This window comes from Centroberyx gerrardi, chromosome 14 (genome assembly GCF_048128805.1).
Source record: "Centroberyx gerrardi isolate f3 chromosome 14, fCenGer3.hap1.cur.20231027, whole genome shotgun sequence".
NCBI lineage: Eukaryota > Metazoa > Chordata > Actinopteri > Beryciformes > Berycidae > Centroberyx > Centroberyx gerrardi.
The window spans coordinates 29,907,830-29,927,442 of NC_136010.1; the positions used below are offsets into that span (position 1 = coordinate 29,907,830).

A 19,613-nucleotide genomic window follows, 5' to 3' on the forward strand; every position below is an offset into this window, starting at 1 on the left:
GTAGATTTTTTATTCACTTATTTACTCTACTATCTACTATATTTTGTATTTTTCTGTGCCTTCATGTCTTATGGAGTGAAGAGGTAACTTCTGTATCCTGTTGGCAACCAGTGGGTGGGCTGCTGGTTTGCCACATGACCATGTCCTCTGTTTCTGTATGGCTCAGTGAAACTATGTGTTAGTATTCTAAGATCAGCCAATAGCAGAAGGCCAGTTCAGTACCCTGCTTTTCACCATTAGATGTCAGGCTTCACCACAGATTTAGGTTTGGGGTTTAGTTACTCTTTAATGTAGAAAAAATAAAGGATGTGTGAGGCCCTAGACATTTGCCTATTCAGCACATAGGGAGTGCCAGATATGCAAATATGCTATATGATTGATCAAACAAGCTTAAAAAAATGACTACAGCTTCAGCCGGAGGTGATTGAAGATCAGTTTCTCCCCATATACTCATAACTGGGGACTCCTTATATATGGTCATTGTTTCCCCCATTTTTCCGGTCACATACTTCTATCTGTCATTGTTCAATTGAAAAGAAAAAGCACCAATGTAGAAACCTGATGTGGATGACAGATGAAAAAGGTGAAGAGCACAATGTGATTCTCTTGCTCCTTCTATTTGCAGGTTTATAATTCAAATGAATGATCTATATATAATGAAATGATGAATGATATAATGAAATATCTGCATTTCTCCCAGTCTTAGTAAATACTTTACAAGACTAATTGCGCCTGCACTTGTTTTTGCGCTGCACCTCTTGTCGCACCATGTTAATAGATCTGGTCATAAAATATGCCATTTTCATGAACATACTGTATATGTTGTTATTGTGGTTGTACTTTGCAGGTCCTGGATTAGGTGTGACTCTTCCCCTGTTCTCCTCAGCTACTGCTGCATACTGTATACTGTTAAAGAGTCTATTCTTACTCAACTTGTTGGATAAGGGTTGTAAAAAACAGATTGCACTCATTTATTTCTTGCATATTACTTAAAATAGTAAAACTAAAGTTTTTCTAATAAATCATTCATAATAATGATAAAATCTACAAACTTTATAAACATACTGTTAACACACACACTACACAGTACAATGTTGGACAGTGATACCAGTCTCCATAATCACCAGTACGCAAAATCAACAAATTTAATCTTTCAAATAGAGACCAAATTCCCTTTCAGGCATCCAAACTGTGAAGTTAACCAAACTATCACATTCATGCTATTCATTCTTTCATTAAAAAGTCAAATAGCTAAGTATTGATTTTCAGTGCACTGTCCTTTTCAGGTCGTGTGACATACCAAAGAAAGACCCACAAAAAATGCTAAGCTAACAGGATGACAACAAAAAATAAAGAGTAACCATGCATCCACACTGCAAGCAACACGGCAAGTCACCAGAAGTCCATTAATTTCCTATAGAGCTGAACAACCTGGGAAACTCTCAACAAGTTTGTCGCACAGACTGTAAAAATGATTGTCTGCTGAGAAAAGTTGAACTTTTCGTCATTATCAACGAGTCAGATTTCTGTGCTTCCTCGTTTCTCTAATCCCTACCAATGTGATTTTGTTCATGAACAATAGTTCTACTTGCAAGTGCAAAATGGAGTAGAAGTCGATTACAGCTATTCAAAGCTTCCCAGTTCTCTACAATTTTTATTTCAAAAACTATATTTCTGAAAACGATGCTTGTAGAACAGTTCCGTTGGGTTGGGGTCGATGGTATGCTAGCTAGCTTTATTAACTCATCAAAACAATGTAATTTTATGAAAGGCAATACCATAGAAACAAAAACTACATGACTTATTGGCTTATTTCTCTTGTTTCCTTGCTCACACAGGCAGAATACAGCAACCCATCAACCAAGTTGCTTACAATGTGAACGCAGTAAGATTGACTGGCATCTTCTACAAGTTTGCATTTTGACCACTGCTTTGTTTCTCATGCTGCATTTCAGAAAAGCATACCAGCAGTCTCAAGCCTGTGGGGCTTTTCCAGGTTTGAAGTTCTACACTTTTAATGTTCCAGCAGTACTGAATGCTGCAGACAACTGGGTGGAGGTTTAGCGAATGTGCTTCTACCTAGAACATCCTTCTGTAGCTGCAAAACTGCCAAGGGGTTATTTTACAGTAGGTGCCACAGATAGATGTGGGATGCGACATTAGTGGAAGAGGAGCCAAGCTTCCTAGGTTGGTCACGTCAGCTCTGATGTTAAAGTCAGCAGCAGCAAAATGGAGGTTAATCCAAGTGACTGGTGATGGCGTGCCGCATCTGTGGCTGGACAAAAACAAGGGTTTCATGCATTATTAGAGCACTTATAGAAATTAAGATTAATACCCAATACATAGTCCCCCTTATTACCTTAGTGAATTATGACTTGACAGTGCCTGTTACGGCTGTTAATGTAATAACTTCCAATTAACCAGTGGTGTAGTGGTAGATAAAAAGGAGGGTAAACTATAGCAAACATAGCAAACAACAACCATTCAAAACAAAAATTATTACATTTTCATAAAAGCATTAACTTGTGCTTTTTTCCCCTTATAAGATCCTATCTTCATATCGGTTTGATGCTACTTACCAAGATGCATACTATATATACAGTACATTTCTGTTTCAAACATTTCTGTCAGCCTAAAAAGTGGTAAACTCTATTCTCTCTATTAAAAAGGTGGGTAAAAATGAGTTTAGGTGGCTTTACCCTCTACTGCAGCCCTCCCATTAATGCAATAAACCATTCACATTATAACAATTTTCAGCTAATGATATAAAAATTCTGTTAACGCAACAAATGTCCCTTTAATGTAATGAAAGCTACTATATGTAATAAACATTTTCCTGTAAATGGGATAATTATTACATTATTGGGTTTTATGACATTAATGGAAACATTGAAATTTTAAGTTTTCAAACATATAACTAATCATCAAAGTAGATATATATCCATCAATTTTTAAAGTGATAATCAGTCATTGCTTTGGTGTTTTGCACCAACACAATAATAAAGACACTCCATGTAGACTGGGGCTTCTTATATTTCTTCTACCTTCCATAAACATAAAACACAGTTCCTGTGCAGCTGATTTTTCCAGGGAAAGAGGGACCCCCTGGTGGTTAAAAGCTTAATGAACTGGAAATAGGTTGAATCACTAGTGTATGGTATCGAACAGTGATAGAGATTCATTTTCAAGATTTCATTTTTATTTAAATGAAAAAGTTGCATATCATTACTTTTAAAGGCATACTGAGTAGGATTTTGCTGGTTGTGACTTTGACCCCTCCTCCCTGCCAGAACCAGTAAAAAAGTACAGCGAGGCTAAACGGCAGGCAGACAATGTACATTCTAAAACGAGAGTGAATCTGAGGTTGGCTTTCAACCATTGGCGAGTATTGAAGCAGAGAATGGGGATGAAGACCGATGCAGACTTGGCCTGTTTTCTGTTGGACAGGTAGGTGCGAGTTAGCTTAGCTATCAGTTTTTCTACTACAAAGATGCTATGCTAACAACGGTAGCTAGCTGCCAGCCCACGACACACACTAGCTCTGACCAGAACTCCAGTTACTCTGTATTAAAATTTGGGACCGCTGCTGTAGCCAGCGTGGCTTTTAGATATAAAACGATTTAGCAGTGGTATCGGTTGCAGGTGGGCACACACACTACCAAAAGGTTGACGCCCAGAAACATCCCGAACATTCAGAAATAAACAAGCACAGATCCTGTGCAGACCCATGGCACTCCCTCTAGAGGCCATCTGATGAAATGCAGGCTCCATGCAAACGGTCCATGAGTGAGTGACTGAGTGACTGACCTGACTTTGCCACTTTATGCCCCCGGCAGAAGTCAGCATCTCCGCAAACACAGACACTGTCACAGACTACCAATGGGCCACAAGTAATGATTGAGTAGGATCATTCTTGGATGAGTTTATGCTATTTCAAGGGGGAAAATCCTGCTCAGTATGCCTTTAAACATAGCATCTTAATAATGTTAATAACCAAATTTGCTAATGAATGACAGTGTATTGACTTTTGACTGTTACTTACTGTAGACCCGAGAATAATAATTCTCACATTGACAGGAATGGCAGGTAAATTTTAGTACATTAATGGGAAACTTAGTACCTTCAGAAAGTATTCAACCCCCATGAGTTTATTAGTGCATTTTGTGGTTTTGCAGCCTGAATTCAAAATGGATTAAACAATTTTTGTAAATTTATTAATAATTTTTTACAAATGTATTGAAAATGAAATACATAAATGCCTACTGTGCTCTTGTGAACTCCCAGCACTTCTTTTTTTTATACCTTTCCCCAGACCTATGCCTCCTCACAATTCTGTCTCATAATCCTACAGACAGTGCCTTAGACTTCATGGTACTGTTTCTGCTCTCACATTCACTTTCTCAATGCACTGTACTACATTAACCAAATTGTTACACTATTAGCTACTAATTGTTATTGCATTAATCGTTTATTACGTTAATGGGAAGTTATTGCATTAACAGTTGTAAGACGTCCTTTGTTTACCGATGAAATGCTCTCTTCCTTTCTTAAGTCTTGGGTTCTCTGTAAAAATATAAAACATAAAACATCACATTCACTGTGAGTGCAATGCACAAATTATATGAATGATTATCAAAAATAATCCCCCTACAAACAGATTCACCAAATACAATGAGGCGGGTGTGGGTGTCCGTCGAGCCCAGAGGATTCTGGGCCGTGCAGCGGAACATGGAGCCATTGAGCTCGGCAGGAACTCGCTCCAGGATGAGTTCCCTCCCATCATGCTCTTCTCTGCCATCCAGCAGATGCCCACCAACCCTCGTCCAGGTGAACAGTGGCTCAGGAAACACCTCATTCTGTAGACAGGGCCAAACAGAAGCAGGCTTGTGACCAGAAGGTCGCTGATTCAAATCCCTGGACTAACTGGGAAAAGGTGGCTTGAGAAAGTGAAAGACTAACACTCTCCCCTTCCTCAACAACTACCATGAGCAAGGATCTTACACCAACTGCTCCAGTGGAGCTGCTGAGTGACCAACAGTAGAAGACTGTGGTTGTACTTGGCAGCTCCCAGTGTGAATGTGTGGAACTGTATGAATGTGAAGCAAGGAAATGCTGGAAAAGAACACAGAGCTCAGTCGACTTTTCCTGGAAAAACAATGGTCACAATAAAAGCAATAAAAGGGGCGGTCACTATCATCCCTGAAAGAATCATTAATGGATTATGTTACACTGGGGCTTCATTTGCATCTGAATGTATTGTAGAAACATTTGTATTTTTACATACATTTTAAAGGTCCCATATTCTACACTTTCCAGTCTTTTATTTTATGTCTTGAGGTCCATTAAAAGCTGTGTGGTGTCATGAACCAAAAACACTCTCAATCCATTTTTACACGTTCATTTTCCAGCATCTCTCTGAGCCTTACCAAGAACAGGCTGTTTCTGTTGCTGTGTCTTTAAGGCTCATTAATATTAACGACCCCTCTGTTCTGATTGGCTAACCATTTCAAGAGTGAAATGTGAGATACCACAGCCTGGCAGCGACAGGTAGGGAAAACTCTCTGGTAAATACGCAATGACAACCGCTTTGAAATAAATGCTTTGTTAGCCTAGTATTTCTTACAAAAATGATAATGAGTGAACCTTTGTGATGCCACAAAGTTACGGAAGTCCAGACGGCTCGTTTAGAGGCTCGGTTTTCTAATATGGATTGTGTGGATTTAGTTGGCGACCGTGCGTTTTGATACTTTCACAATGTTTAGATAGCACATCGAACTCCTTTATAATCAAAGAGGCAAGGGAAATCCCGTTTTACACGATACAGGACCTTTAACACCATAACTAGTATAATGGTGTAAATCCATCCAAAGTGTCCTTGAGCGAGAACTGAGCCCCATCGTATTAAATTCATGATTCAGGCTGTCTATGATGTCCTACCAAGCCTGTCCAACTTGTTCTGTAGGGGGAAGGTTGAGTCACTGTCATGCCCTCTGTGCCTGAAGAGGGGTACCCTTGAGCATATCCTCTGCTCAGCTACTGCTCGATAGCCCCGGGTGAGGGGCGCTACCGCTGGCGCCATGACCAAGTCCTGAAGGCTAGCCAGCTAGCTAGGACCTCCTCCACTGGCCTTCACATAACTGATGACTTGGAGCTGAAAATTGACCTGGGGAAGCAGCTTAAGTTCCCAGAAAACATTGCATTGACATCACTGAGGGTAGACATTGTGCTGCCGTCGGAAACCTCCAAGCAGGTCATCCTTGGAACTTACCGTCTGCATCAAGGAGGCCAATGAGAGGAAAAAGGCAAAGTATGCCATACTGGTGGAGCAGTGCCGCAGCAACGGGTGGCAAGTGAGATGTTGGGTGCAGGGGGTTCGCTGGGCAGTCCCTCTCCAGGGCCTACAGCTTCTTGGGCGTGACAGGGGCCAGCAGGCGGAGGGCTACCAAACTAGTGACAGGGGCAGCCGAAAGTGTTGCTAGGGGATTGTGGATCAGGAGGAGCGATCCTTGGGTGAAGTAGTAGTGCTATTTGGACACAAGCCGCGGCTTGATCACCCTTGCATGGGTCGCTTGGGCGAGGGTGTTATTGAAAGACCCGAAACACTCAATGACCCCAGGTTACATCACTGATGATGTGTCCAAGTGCATTGCATGATGTATTCTCCAAATCAAACCCCTTCCTGCTGCAGGATTTCTGCTCCTGGCTGTCCCTACACTGTATACTCTCTGGTATATAAAAATAGCACATTGATTACATTGTGTGCAATACTTCACATTCGAACAGTTCCACACATTGACACTGGGAGCTGCCCAGTATGGCAATTCCTCAATGTGAAAATATCTCTCTCGGTCCAAGGCAAAACACTATGAAACTACTGGATGAACCCTAACCATAAAATTAGCTCTGCACCAGATCTAAAACCCGAGTGGAAACAGACAGAGAGAGTCACCCTACACAACAATCCACTACCATAATCCTCTAATATTTAGAAGTACCTTCCTACACAGATGAACATGAGTAATTGAACACCTATAGCTTGATTGGGTCATGTGTAATGCCACTATCTTTGAGCTCATGAATTTTAAACAACTGTTGCCTCCACATAATGACTGAATCATTATAATTGTGGATTGAAAAGTATTGTTGCTGGGCATACACACACTGTTTTTCTACTCCATAAACTGCATGTAGATAATGTGTTTATAGCAGAGGTTCTTAAAGGGGCATGCCACCCATAATATATTTCACCTTTATGGGTCTTTGATGGAAAGATTTTTGCTGCAGCTGTGTTGTTTTGATTAAAATTTCTAAAAGCTAAATTAATGTTGCTAAGTGACACTTGTTTCAGCTCAAGAGAGAAAAGAGTATATTTAAGCCTGAGATCAAGACTAATTACAACATGTTACCACTTTTGTGACATGAGGACCCACTAAAAACGCTCCCATGACTTATTTTAGGTTTTGACCCATACAGTTTTAGAAAGGTTTGTGTGGAGATGTTTTTGTCTCTTCTCCTACCTTAGCTTCGACAGTATTAACATAGAAATCTGCCCTTGGGAACCCAGCATAGGGCTGCCTCCTGGTTTCTGCATGTCTAGGCTTATTCTGTGGCTGCTATCTGTATGAGTTTTTATGTGGCTGATTATGTCTAAGCTAATATTGGCACAGTGCTCAAACCAACCCATTTCAATAGGTATACAACTGCTGTTTTCATTAATATAAAGCTGAGATACCTTGATATAATTACTATAAACAAATGAGATCATGGTGGAGATGATTGGTAGCCTCTATCTCACACCAGTGGTATTGTTAGTGTTAATGTTTTTCCAAATTAAGACCCTGTTGCTTCCTGTAGCCCCTTCCCCTCCCTGCCGTCTTTCACTTCACTGAAGAGGATAAACATGTTGGAAGTGATTTTTTCCACCGGCCTTCCACCATCTGCCATTGCCAAAAACTCAGAAAGCTTTCACATGGATCATTATTATTATCATTATTATGATCTGGTGGCATTAAAATGCAATTCTGTAGTTGTCTACAAAGTAGTAGTAGTAGTAGCAGTAGTAGTAATCTACAAAGACTACAAAGCTTGTCTGTATCTGTGCACTGTTAAGCCTTTACAAAAAAAAAAAAAAAAAACACGACACAAGAGTCTAACAGCCCTGCGACATTGTTGTTTCATCTTATTCAAAGCTGATGCGACTTCGAGCCTAAAATGTCTGATATATGAAAATTCAAGCTGTTACTACTTTATAATGAATTATTAAAAACCCCTTTTTTTTACACAACCAGCAAAAGGCTCAAGTTGACACTTTCCCTCCCCATGTTCTCAGCGATAGTCTTGTTTGTTTATGGTAATTATACTAATGTGCCAGAATTAATGTGGTAATGATTTATTGCTGTTAATATGCTACATGTAGCACCTGTAAAATGGACATCCATTACAGTAGAAAGTGAAGACAAAAGAACTAGTACACTTTATGGAACAACAGTTTATTTAAAATGTGCCATCTTATATTCCTTCTATGTTTTTGTATGTTTGTATGTATGTTTCTATGCTTTGGTACTTCTCAGTGTTGTTAAAGGACAGTTCCAGTTTTACGTTTTCTGACTGTTTTTACATGCATGTGCCACAATTAAAGATATTTTTAAATCAATTTTACCATACCTCTCGGCCTCATTCACTCCCATCAATTCCAAACTGCACAGAAAACAACTCTAATTCAGTCGGTAAAGGTAATTCATCACTGTGAATGAGAAGCCAACATTTTGAAGGAAGTTCCATTCACTGTTTGATATTTATGCACACATTCGAGAACACCAAAAACAGCTGAGAGGAGACAGGAGTGGGTGTCTTACTTCCAGTTTCTGCATGTAAAACAAGAATAGACAAGATACCGTTTCTGGGTACTAAATGTCTGAACCCTGACCTTATATGCGTTTTCCTCTCCAAAATAAATCTTTCAACCAATAGCTAACATTCTCTGCAGTTACTTTAGGACCCGCCTTCTGTCAATAAGGCCAGCTATCGTCTGTAAATGAGCAAAAACTCTGATCACACTGGAACTGTCCTTTGAATAGTATTTGTTTCCAACCTCCCACTCACAAGCTATGCTGGTTGTACAAAGAATCAGTTTGCTGTAAACTTACCGCAGATGACCCTAGCTGGAAGCCCTGGACAGTAATCCGGACAGTGTCTCCCACCTTGGCCTTACTGGGGCTCATTGACAGCTTAGGCCCTCTAGGAGCAGCTGGGAGAAAAATAAAAAAAAACACATTGGACTGCCATTGAAACTGTTATGATACTTTGAACATTTTCAAAACGTTGTCTGACTCTTTCAACCTATATGTTGATGGTGGACCCCACTATGTGTCAAGTGAAAATTTCACTTTGCTAAATTTTCATTTCCCTTCACCAATACAAAGTGAAATGGAGAAATACATGGGGAATTCGCACTCTTCTGAATAATAGGGAAAAAGTGTCCTTTTTCAACCAACCAAATTATTTGTATATGTATTTAAATAAATTTGGAAGTGGGCAGGGCTTCGCCGGAAGTGGTTGAGGTTTAGACTGAAACATTAAAAATACCCCAAATTGTTAGTTTTGTTTTTTATTTTGTAATTATCGCCATTGATATTGTTGAGATATTAAAGCATTAAACTAGTATAGCAAGTATAAAAACATATTGTAAAAACATATTGATATATTTAAAAAATCAACCTAGATGTTATGTAACCATAAACATAGGCTTTTATCAACACAACCATAAACAACCATAGGCAAAAACGATTATAAACAGGAAAAAAATCTCACTCAAAACTCACCGAATGTTAGCATGTACTGCATGAACACTGGGGGACACTAAACAATCAATTATACATTGAAAACATGTCTTTATGTGACATGACTTTCCAGATACAGGCCTTAAACTTTTTTTTTTTTTTTTTTTTTCTCACTTTGCTTCGCACTTATGCACTGCTGCACTTCTTTTAAAATTTGTATTTTACTTGATTTTATGCATCCTATGTACTCTATTTTTTAACTTTATTTTTATTATTATTTTACAGTGGATTTTATTTTCCATCTTATGTTATGCATTCCTCATATTTTTACTATTGTTATTCAGTGGGTTTTATTTTCCATCTTATGTTATGCTCATTCTATGTCTATTTTCATGTGAAGATGCATTTTATGTATTTTATTCTCCTCTTTATCTTATTCTCACTATCATTATCTTTATGTGAAGCACTTGGTGCATGTAATTTCTCTGTTGTAAAGCACTTTGAGCTGCATTTCTTGTATGAAAGATGCTATACAAATAAAGTTTATTATTATTATTATTATTTATGAATCAAACTATATTTCTTCATTCTCACTCTGAACTACTTTATGAAACTGGATGAGCAACATTCTGCTGCACTGAACAGATTCAGAGGACAGACAGGGATTCAAACAAACATCCTGCTGTAATGAACAGACACTAATGCTAAATTAGCAATACAAAAACTGCATATATAGGCTATGGGCATATATATGTTGTTGTTTTTTATTTCAGATACTGAAAAAGTATAAAGTGAATATAGTGCTGTCATGCAGAAACTATGCAGGCCATTGTTGAACATTGTGGACATAAACTTAGTGTAAACCTACCGTAGCTTTGATAACTTTTCCAATTATAGACATTTGACATTGTCACTTTCTGTAGGTCGGTGCCCAAAGTAACTGATGCCAATTGATACCAGTGTGTGTTTCCTATACTGTATATATGTGATGAGTTTGCCTGTAATATTGTGTCTCTGAGGAAGATATGATCGAAATACTTGATACGTTTAGAGCACTATGCACGTTATATTTTTTTTAGCATCTGAAATTAAAAATAAAATATTTTTTCCATGTCTTAGTGAAAATGATATTTTCCCTGTTATTCAGCAGTGTGCAAATTCTTCATGACATGATGTTATTTCACACCTGGCGGTAGAAGTACACAAATTCCCTACTGTAACAACGCATTATAACACCGCATTATGTAATAACTCGACAAAATGTAATAAATATTCACTTCATTATGTAATAACACCCGCATTTTGTAATAATCTGCCGCATTTTGTAATACACAGCCTGAACGCAATATGTAATAAATTTCCCCGCATTTTGTAATAAATTATTACATAATGCGTTGTTACACGGGGTGATGTGGTCTGACCTTTTGGTCCCTGTAAGAACTCTAGCAGCTGCATTTTGAATAAGCTGAAGCTTTTTGATGGTCTTTTTGGGGAGCTCTGTCAAAAGACCATTACAGTAGTCTGCTAGAAATAAAAGCGTGAATAAGTTTTTCCAGGTCGGTTTTTGACATGAAGTCCCTGAGTTTGGCTGTATTTGTAAGATGATAAAAAGCTGATCTTGTTACTGCTTTTATGTGGCTATTTAGACTAAGATCAGAGTCAACTATAACGCTGGTCTAATTTAATATTTGGGAAGTTTTATTTAGCTTAATTGTTAAAAATATAACGTGCACAGACGAAGACATCCATTGGTTCCATCCATGGTTGGTTATTACATAATACACTGTATTATTACATTTTCATCATAAAAAAAGTGCAACTCCCACATTTTGTAATAACCACCGCAATATGTAATAATTTATTACAAAATGTGCGGAAATTTATTACATATTGCGTTCAAGCTGTGTATTACAAAATGCGGCAGATTATTACAAAATGTGGGTGTTATTACATAATGAAGTGAAAATGTATTACATTTTGTCGTGTTATTACATAATGCGTTGTTACACCTACTCAAGTAAAAGTGCAAATACTCATTTAAAAATATACTCTGGTAGAAGTTGAAGTACCATTTCAAATCCTTTACTCAAGTCAAAGTATCAAAGTATGTGGACTTAAATTTACTTAAAGTATAAAAGTAAAAGTTGTTCTCTAAAAAAGTAATTTCTAATGTTCTAAACTGGTTTTCTGTTGAGTGTTCCTCTGAATCCCAGATGAGAAAGCGTCTGCAGCTCAAATGTGAACTCACTCACTCACTAATGTGAACCCTAGCAGCTGAATTCACTAACGTTAATTCTCTCTCTCTTGTTGCTTCTCTCTTATTTGTGCTGCTTCTCTCTCTGTCCCTTTCCCTAATTTTTGGTGTTGCTTTGCTGAACAAGCAGCCAATCACATTTGGCTCTTGATCAGCTGCTTCCGGGATGGAAGCCGTCTGATGCTGAAAATATTTTTTTTTTAGAAAATCAGTTGATGATTTCCCGAGAGTAACGAGTCTGTTTTGAAAATGTAGTGAGTAGAAAGTACAGATTTTTCTTTTGAAATGTAGTGAGTAAAAGTAAAAAGTCTTCAGTGAAAGAAAAACTTGAGTAAAGTTACTTACTAAGTACAGTAATTAAGTATTTTTACTTACATCCCACCTCTGCCTGTGGGTTGGTGAGATTTTTGGACTCATGCTTAAGTGCAACAGCCTTTCTCTGTCCCTCCACCAGTCCATCCAGGACCAAATCACTTCATGATTAATCATTCCATGTTTGGTAGACCTACTGGCTTCTGACAGGACATTGACTGATGAAGCTATTTCTCAGCATTGAGTTATTCTGTATTTGAGTCATTGTCAGCTTGGCAAGGCAGATTAGAATGATTAACACTAAGAGAGCAAGCTGCTATCCTGTCCTTTTTAGTTGTGCCATGGTGTGGCTGTTGTGTTTTGTTTGTTTTGTTTTTTCATTATCATTCACTGTGTAGGCTTACTTCCCAGAAAGCTTTAATTAATTTTGTGGGTAAAAGCTTGCCCAGGGAAAACTATTTTTCGATTACTCTCTCTGATAAATTTATGCTCTCCTAATCCAGTAATACGACTAACACCCACTCAATATTACATGGCTATACACTGCCCGTCAAAAGTTTGGGGACACCTTGCCTTTTCAAAATTTTAAAAGTACTATTTGATTTTCTCTGTTATTTTTCAATGAAGAAGTAAGGGAAAAAATGCCTACAATGTTTTTGTTAACATAAAATAGCTATTTACTAATACTTTGGATACATTTATTCAACACTCAGCTTCATGTTCAGTTTCATTGTTTTAGTGTTATCATCACAAATATTTGCATGTATGATTTTTTTTTCTCAAACTAAATCTAGTTAGTCTTTAATGGGGTTAAGTTATTGCAAACCGACAAAGAAAAAAATGCTTATTTATTAAGCGTTTTCAAAAGCTAGGTGTCCCCAAACTTTTGACGGGCAGTGTATATAATAATAATAATAATAATAATAATAATAATATTACATAAACAAAGTCTTGAGGTGATTTAAAAGATGGTACTAAATTAGCTGGCCTAAGTTCCTCAGTTAGGACATTCCACAGTCTAGGAGCCCTGATGGTAAATTGATCTTTAGTCTTGAGTCAATCAGAGAGAGAATCATATTTCATCATATTTATCATCATATTTATTTCAGAATCAATCACCTTTAGTCTTGAGTCTAGACTGTGGACAGTCAGATAGGCTAAGACTAAGAACTAAGAGGTCTACAATATAGGTAGGGCCAAACCTAGCCGTACTTTAAACATGATCAGTAAAATCAGAAAATCATCTCTAAATCCAGTGTGAAACCATGTGCAGAGATGCTTAAATTTGGAAGATCTGGTCTCTTGGTTTAGCTGCTACATTCTGAGTAAGCTGGAGATGTGAGAGAGACATTTGACTGAAGCAAGATTTGACAGTTTTGCAGTGGTTGAAACAATATGAGATGAAAACATGAATGACCTCTAAAGTTATAGAGGATAATAACAACTTGGTTTTTGATGTTTCTCAGTTGCAAGAAGTAGGACTGCACCAGTGTTTCAAAAGTCAGTCACTCCTAGGTTTTCTGGCCACATGGTGTTATTGGAGTACATAGTATAACAGTTTTTAGAATATAATTTATGGAGTTAAGATTATGGAGTTAATAATTTCCCGTGTGATTTCACTGAGTTGTAAAATGTTTTGAGACATCGAACACTTGATGTCTGCAAAGCAATTCTTGAGAGTGATTATGCAGTTTGGGTCACTAAGTTTCAATGGGAGGTATAATTGGGTGTAGACTGCATAGCAAGAGACATAACATGTTTACAAATGATGTTGCCAAGCATGTAGAGAGAGAAGAGGATGGGACCTAGAATTGAACCCTGAAGGACACCAGAGGTGATGTTTGCTCAGTAAGATGATGAGATAAACAATGCTTTTGCTTTGCAGTGCTGAGATAAGATAAGATAAGATAAGATGAAACTTTAATGATCCCCATAGGGAAATTAGGCTATTGCAGCAGCAAGAGCAGACATACCCATCCAGTGCTGTAGACAGTCAGTCTACTGTGCCAAGAACGTTGTAGGAGCAGCAGGTAGATCATGTCCTACAGCAGACAGCTTCCTTTAAAATTATGGGAAATGGGCTCAAAACTTAAAACCAAACAGATGAATTTTTTTTTACATAACAGATAAGTCCCAATAAGATAAGGAGGGGAAATCTGAAGTGTTATATTTTTAACCTTTTTGGTAAAGAATACCCAAAACTCATCACACTTCTCATCACGCTTTGCAGAGACTTGAGTTAAAATGCATGTAATTTTGTTTTTGAAGCCTACATGTAAAAATTGTCAGGAGACATGTAGACCAATCTGAGAAAAGCCTCTCTGATCAAATAAACAATCAATGAATTAATGGTGCTTTACATAATGAGGGTAGGATAAGCATTCTGCATAATTGCTGTGTGTGTGTGTGTGTGTGTGTGTGTGTGTGTGTGTGTGTGTGTGAGAGAGAGAGAGAGAGAGAGAGAGAGAGAGAGAGGAGAGAGAGAGAGAGAGAGAGGAGAGAGAGAGAGAGAGAGAGAGAGAGAGAGAGAGAGAGAGAGAGAGAGAGACATGAAACATGAAATCCCACAGTCACACCATTAAAAAACACCACACCACTCATCAACCCCAACATTCCCATGAGTGTGGCTACTAGGTTTGCTTTATTCCTTTTTTATGGAGGACTATGGTTTCTTTTGATGAATGAAACACACAATGCACGCACACACGTTTTGGAGAATGTTAAGCCTAGCTAAAGCAACTATAAAAGGTTTAGAAAACTGTTTCCCAACTCAGAGACCACAAAGTGGGATGTAATAGATGTTATGACAGGGTTGTAGGCATAGAACAACCTGGATTGCATACTATGACTTCATCATGGTGTCACTCAATTAAGAACCACTGTTCTTCTTCAGAGTAGTAGTAGTGCTACCTAATTCTGTTAAAACTTGATAAAGACAAAATCCATTCAAAACACAGGCCAAAACAGTCAAACTAGCTTACTTGACTGACTTGACTTTTTTTTTTGACTTAGCCTTTTTTTGTGATTAGCTCACTAGAAAGTACATGTCCACCTCCTTTTCATTGAAAGGTGGTATAAACCAGCTGAACTGAACCAGTACAAACTCTGCTGAGGGCTCAGGAGGTCAGAGTTCTATCATTTTCAATAAAAATTTGAATAAATTAATTGAATGGCATGCTCCTGTTAATCCTTTGCAGCCAGCCTTGAATTCCTCCTTCATAATAATGTGTTTGTGTTGAAATTTGAATCTCAGCAGCTCTCATTATGCGTCTCATTTAGTCCCATCTTGTGAAACTGCACATCTAAAGGATTCACATGGCTTCCCTTTTCAATTAGTTCTGTCTTGGCACTCCCAACCAGTGTGTCTGATTTAAGGGGTTCTCTTTTGTGCATTTATATAAAACCTGCCATTTGTTCTTCTTCTTCTGTAATAATAATAATAATAACTAGATGACACTCAGTAGAGCGCATACCTCCACCAACACTATGCAATTGTCAATATGTCAGTTCCACATGTCAGATTTTCCAAAAGTTCCACCAAAAGTTAATGACTAGACCTGAAATGGGACATGAGATATGCCTGTTCAAATTCTAGCCACTTTTAAGCATTTCAGCTGATTATCACAACACCGCATGGCCAATTTAATCAATCAATCAATCAAATTGTATTTATATAGCACATTTCATACAGATGTAAACTCAATTTGCTGCACATTAAAAATGAAAATAACAAAGTGCATCATTTAGACATGTATACAAACACATTCTCACACACACACACACACACACACACACACACACACACACTCATATCCTTAACCAAATGCCTGAGAAAAAAGGAAGGTCTTAAGCCTGCCTTTAAATGAGGACACTGTTGTGGCAGATCTCAGGTCATCAGGCAATTTGTTCCAGAGAGTGGGACCATAGTGACAGAATGCACCTTCACCAGATTTAGTTTTGATTCTAGGAACGTGTAGGAGACCAGTGCCTGATGACCTGAGGGGTCTGGCTGGTTCGTAGTCAGTGAGCAAGTCAGAGATGTATTCGGGAGCTAAACCGTGTAAAGCCTTGTAGACAATGAGTAATACTTTGAAATCAATTCTGTATTGTACTGGAAGCCAGTGAAGTGAATGAAGAATTGGAGTGATATGCTCAGTTCTTCTTGTCCCAGTTATCACTCTGGCTGCAGCATTCTGAACAAGCTGCAGCCTTCCAACAGTCTTCTTGGGAAGTCCAGTGAATAGAGCATTACAGTAATCTAGGCGACTGGAAATGAATGCATGGACCAATTTTTCAGAGTCGGACTGGGACAAGAAGCCTCTAACTTTTGATATGTTTCTTAAATGATAAAAAGCAGTCCTGGTAATATTAGTGACATGATTTTGAAAATTGAGATCAGCATCCAAAATAAGATAACAAGATTTCTGACCTGCTAATTGTGTTTCAGAGACAGCGAGGCCAAATATGAATGAACCTGTTGCCTCTGAGCTTTAGCACCAACCACTAGAATCTCAGTCTTGTCTTTGCTGAGCTGTAAAAAGTTGTGAGACATCCAGTGGGTGATGTCATCAATGCAGTTAATAATTTTGTCTACGGGACTGAAAGTACCAGGGGAAAATGAGATGTACAACTGCGTATCATCGGCGTAGGAGTGGTAGGACACATTGGGCCTCATGCAAGAACATTTTCGTATTTTTATCGTAAATTTCTCGTACTTTTTTCGTGAGGTGGACTCGTACGAGTGTGCCACGTCAGATTCACCAAACGCTCGTATCTTCAGAAAACAGTCGTAAATGACCTGCGTAAACATGATGAATTCCACCTGTTCTAAATGAACGCGCGTTCATGAGAATAGTCAATTAGCATAATTGACGCCCCTACAATACTATATAAGGTTAGGCGTCCGGCCCATATGTCGGGAAGCTTCATTCATAAAAATGACACGGAAGACTAAGGAGAAGTCTACCAGCTCTGAGACTGAAGTCCTACTATCAGAAATAAGTCAAACAAAGCATATAATATTTAATATAATTCAATAGTGGAATCAAAGGTCCTGCTAAAGCCAAGGAATGGGAGAAAATAACTTGTGCTGTTAATGCAGTGCAGTTGTGCGTTCCCTTACGAAAATCAACTATAGTATTCCTATACATTTTAGATGAATACTAAATAAATATCCCAACAAAGCTAATTCCCTATAGGAATATTATAGTGATACTACAGAAGACAAAAATACCATGATAAGGTCAGTATAAACTCACTATTGAGTACCACAGACACTCTTAAGTCCATATCGGAGTATTATAGGAATATTATAGGACTATAGTGATTTGTCATTAGGGCACAGTCACAGAAATAAAATAAAAAAAGAAATGGCTTGACATGAAATTAGATGCAAAAAGCAAGGCGATCCATGACTATAACAGGAGGGCCAGGAGGAATTCTCCGTTACACAGACAGATGAAAGAATAGGCCTATAGCTGCCATAATTGGCGATATAGCTGTCAGGTGGCGATGTCGCCCTGGACAGCGACTTGCACCTCCACCTGGTAAGACCTAAAGCCATTTCTCTTTTTAAAGTTTAGATTCACTTGTACCCACATTAACGTTATCAACTGGAGTAAAATAGCCTAGAAATCAGATTTATCTCCCTCTATAATGTATTTCCCCCAATACAATCTAACCTTGCCTTTGTCTCATCTGAATGTTTGTCAAATAACCTGGCAAATTAGTGTTTTTTGTTTTGTCTTTGTATTGAGCGCACTTATAGGCTACTATGTAACCCAGATGGATAGCATACTTATGAGATTTTATGCGGCTCTGGTAAAATAAATTACGCACTACCTTCTTTTGAAAAAGCCAACAGTGCTCCCTTGCTATTTTTCCGATGACTATAACCACTGTACTGGTTAATCTCAACATGATTATACATTACTTTACAGAGTCATTTATATATTCAAACTCAACATTTCTTCAAAGTGACAGAGATACAATCCATTAGTCAACAACAACGTTTTTTTTTTTGCTTTGGAGAACGGCAGGTTGATTGTACGTGACTCGTACGACAGGTCTGGACCACTCGTAAATTTTGTTCGTACCTAAGAGAAAATTCTAAATACGAGAAAATTGGTGAATGCGGCAAGTTCTCGTAAATCACTCATACGAGTGATTTACGAACGAATCTGTGCGTACGAGTGGTTCTTGTATGAGGCCCATTGTGTTTCTGTATGATGGAACCAAGCGGGAGCATATATAGGTTAAACAGCAGTGGACCAAGGACTGACCCTTGAGGGACCCCACAGGAAATGTCAGCATTGTCAGACATGAAATTACCCAGAGACACAGAGAAAGTCCTATTTTTTATGTAGGAGGAAAACCAGTCAAGAACAGGACCAGATAGGCCGATGTAATTTTTGAGTCTGTGAATTAAAATTTCATGGTCAACAGTATCAAAAGCTGAACTCAGGTCTAACAATACTAAAATGGATAGTCTGTTTGCATCACTGTTGATCCTAAGATCATTAATGACTCTAATGAGGGCTGTTTCAGTGCTGTGGTTAGTTCTAAAACCAGATTGGTACACATCATACAGATTATGGAATGATAGGTAGCTATGCAGTTGTTTGTAGACAATCTTTTCAAGTATTTTACTGAGAAAGGGGACATTGGAAATGGGTCTATAGTTACTAATTACAAATGGGTCAAGGTTGTTCTTTTTCAGTGTGGGTGTAATGATAGCATGCTTGAGAGAGGAGGGGAAAACACCAGACTGTAGGGGGGCATTGACAATACGCAATACATCACTTGACAGGTAGTGAAAGACAGACTTAAATAACTTGGTTGGGATATGATCAAGAGAACAAGTGGATGACTTAAGCTGTTGCATGATTTCTTCAAGATCACAGGAGGTAATCAAAGAGAAATGACACATGGTTACAACGGTGGCACACTGAGGTGAAGGGAGGGAAGGGCCAGATCCATTTGAACTAGAGATCACAATATTGTCTCTGATGTGAGAGATTTTTTCTTGAAAGAAGGCGGCAAACTCATTGCATTTATGTAGAGAAAGGAACTCAGCAGGAATTGATCTAGTGGGATTTATAATTTTGTCAATTGTGTGGAATAGGAACTGGGCATTATTTTTATTATCATCTATTAGTTTAGAGATGTAACATTGCCTTGCAAGTTTCATTTCTTTATTATATCTAGTCAGTGTGTCAGCAATTCTGTCAATGATCTGTCTAAGTACACAGTTGAAGTTGTCCACCATG

General features: G+C 38.2%; 1 protein-coding gene across 1 annotated transcript in view; it reads right to left on the minus strand.

The window, feature by feature from the left end:
- Positions 1–2,192: 2,192 nt before the first annotated feature.
- The window catches only part of igsf21b (immunoglobin superfamily, member 21b), a 33,602-nt gene continuing 16,181 nt past the window's right edge, over positions 2,193–19,613 (minus strand). The window contains exons 7-10 of the mRNA XM_071901012.1: positions 9,147–9,247; positions 4,664–4,856; positions 4,525–4,563; positions 2,193–2,269 (exon numbers count right to left, since the gene is read on the minus strand). Coding sequence (XP_071757113.1) covers positions 2,193–2,269; positions 4,525–4,563; positions 4,664–4,856; positions 9,147–9,247 — 410 coding nt within the window. The remainder of the gene's footprint in view (positions 2,270–4,524; positions 4,564–4,663; positions 4,857–9,146; positions 9,248–19,613) is intronic.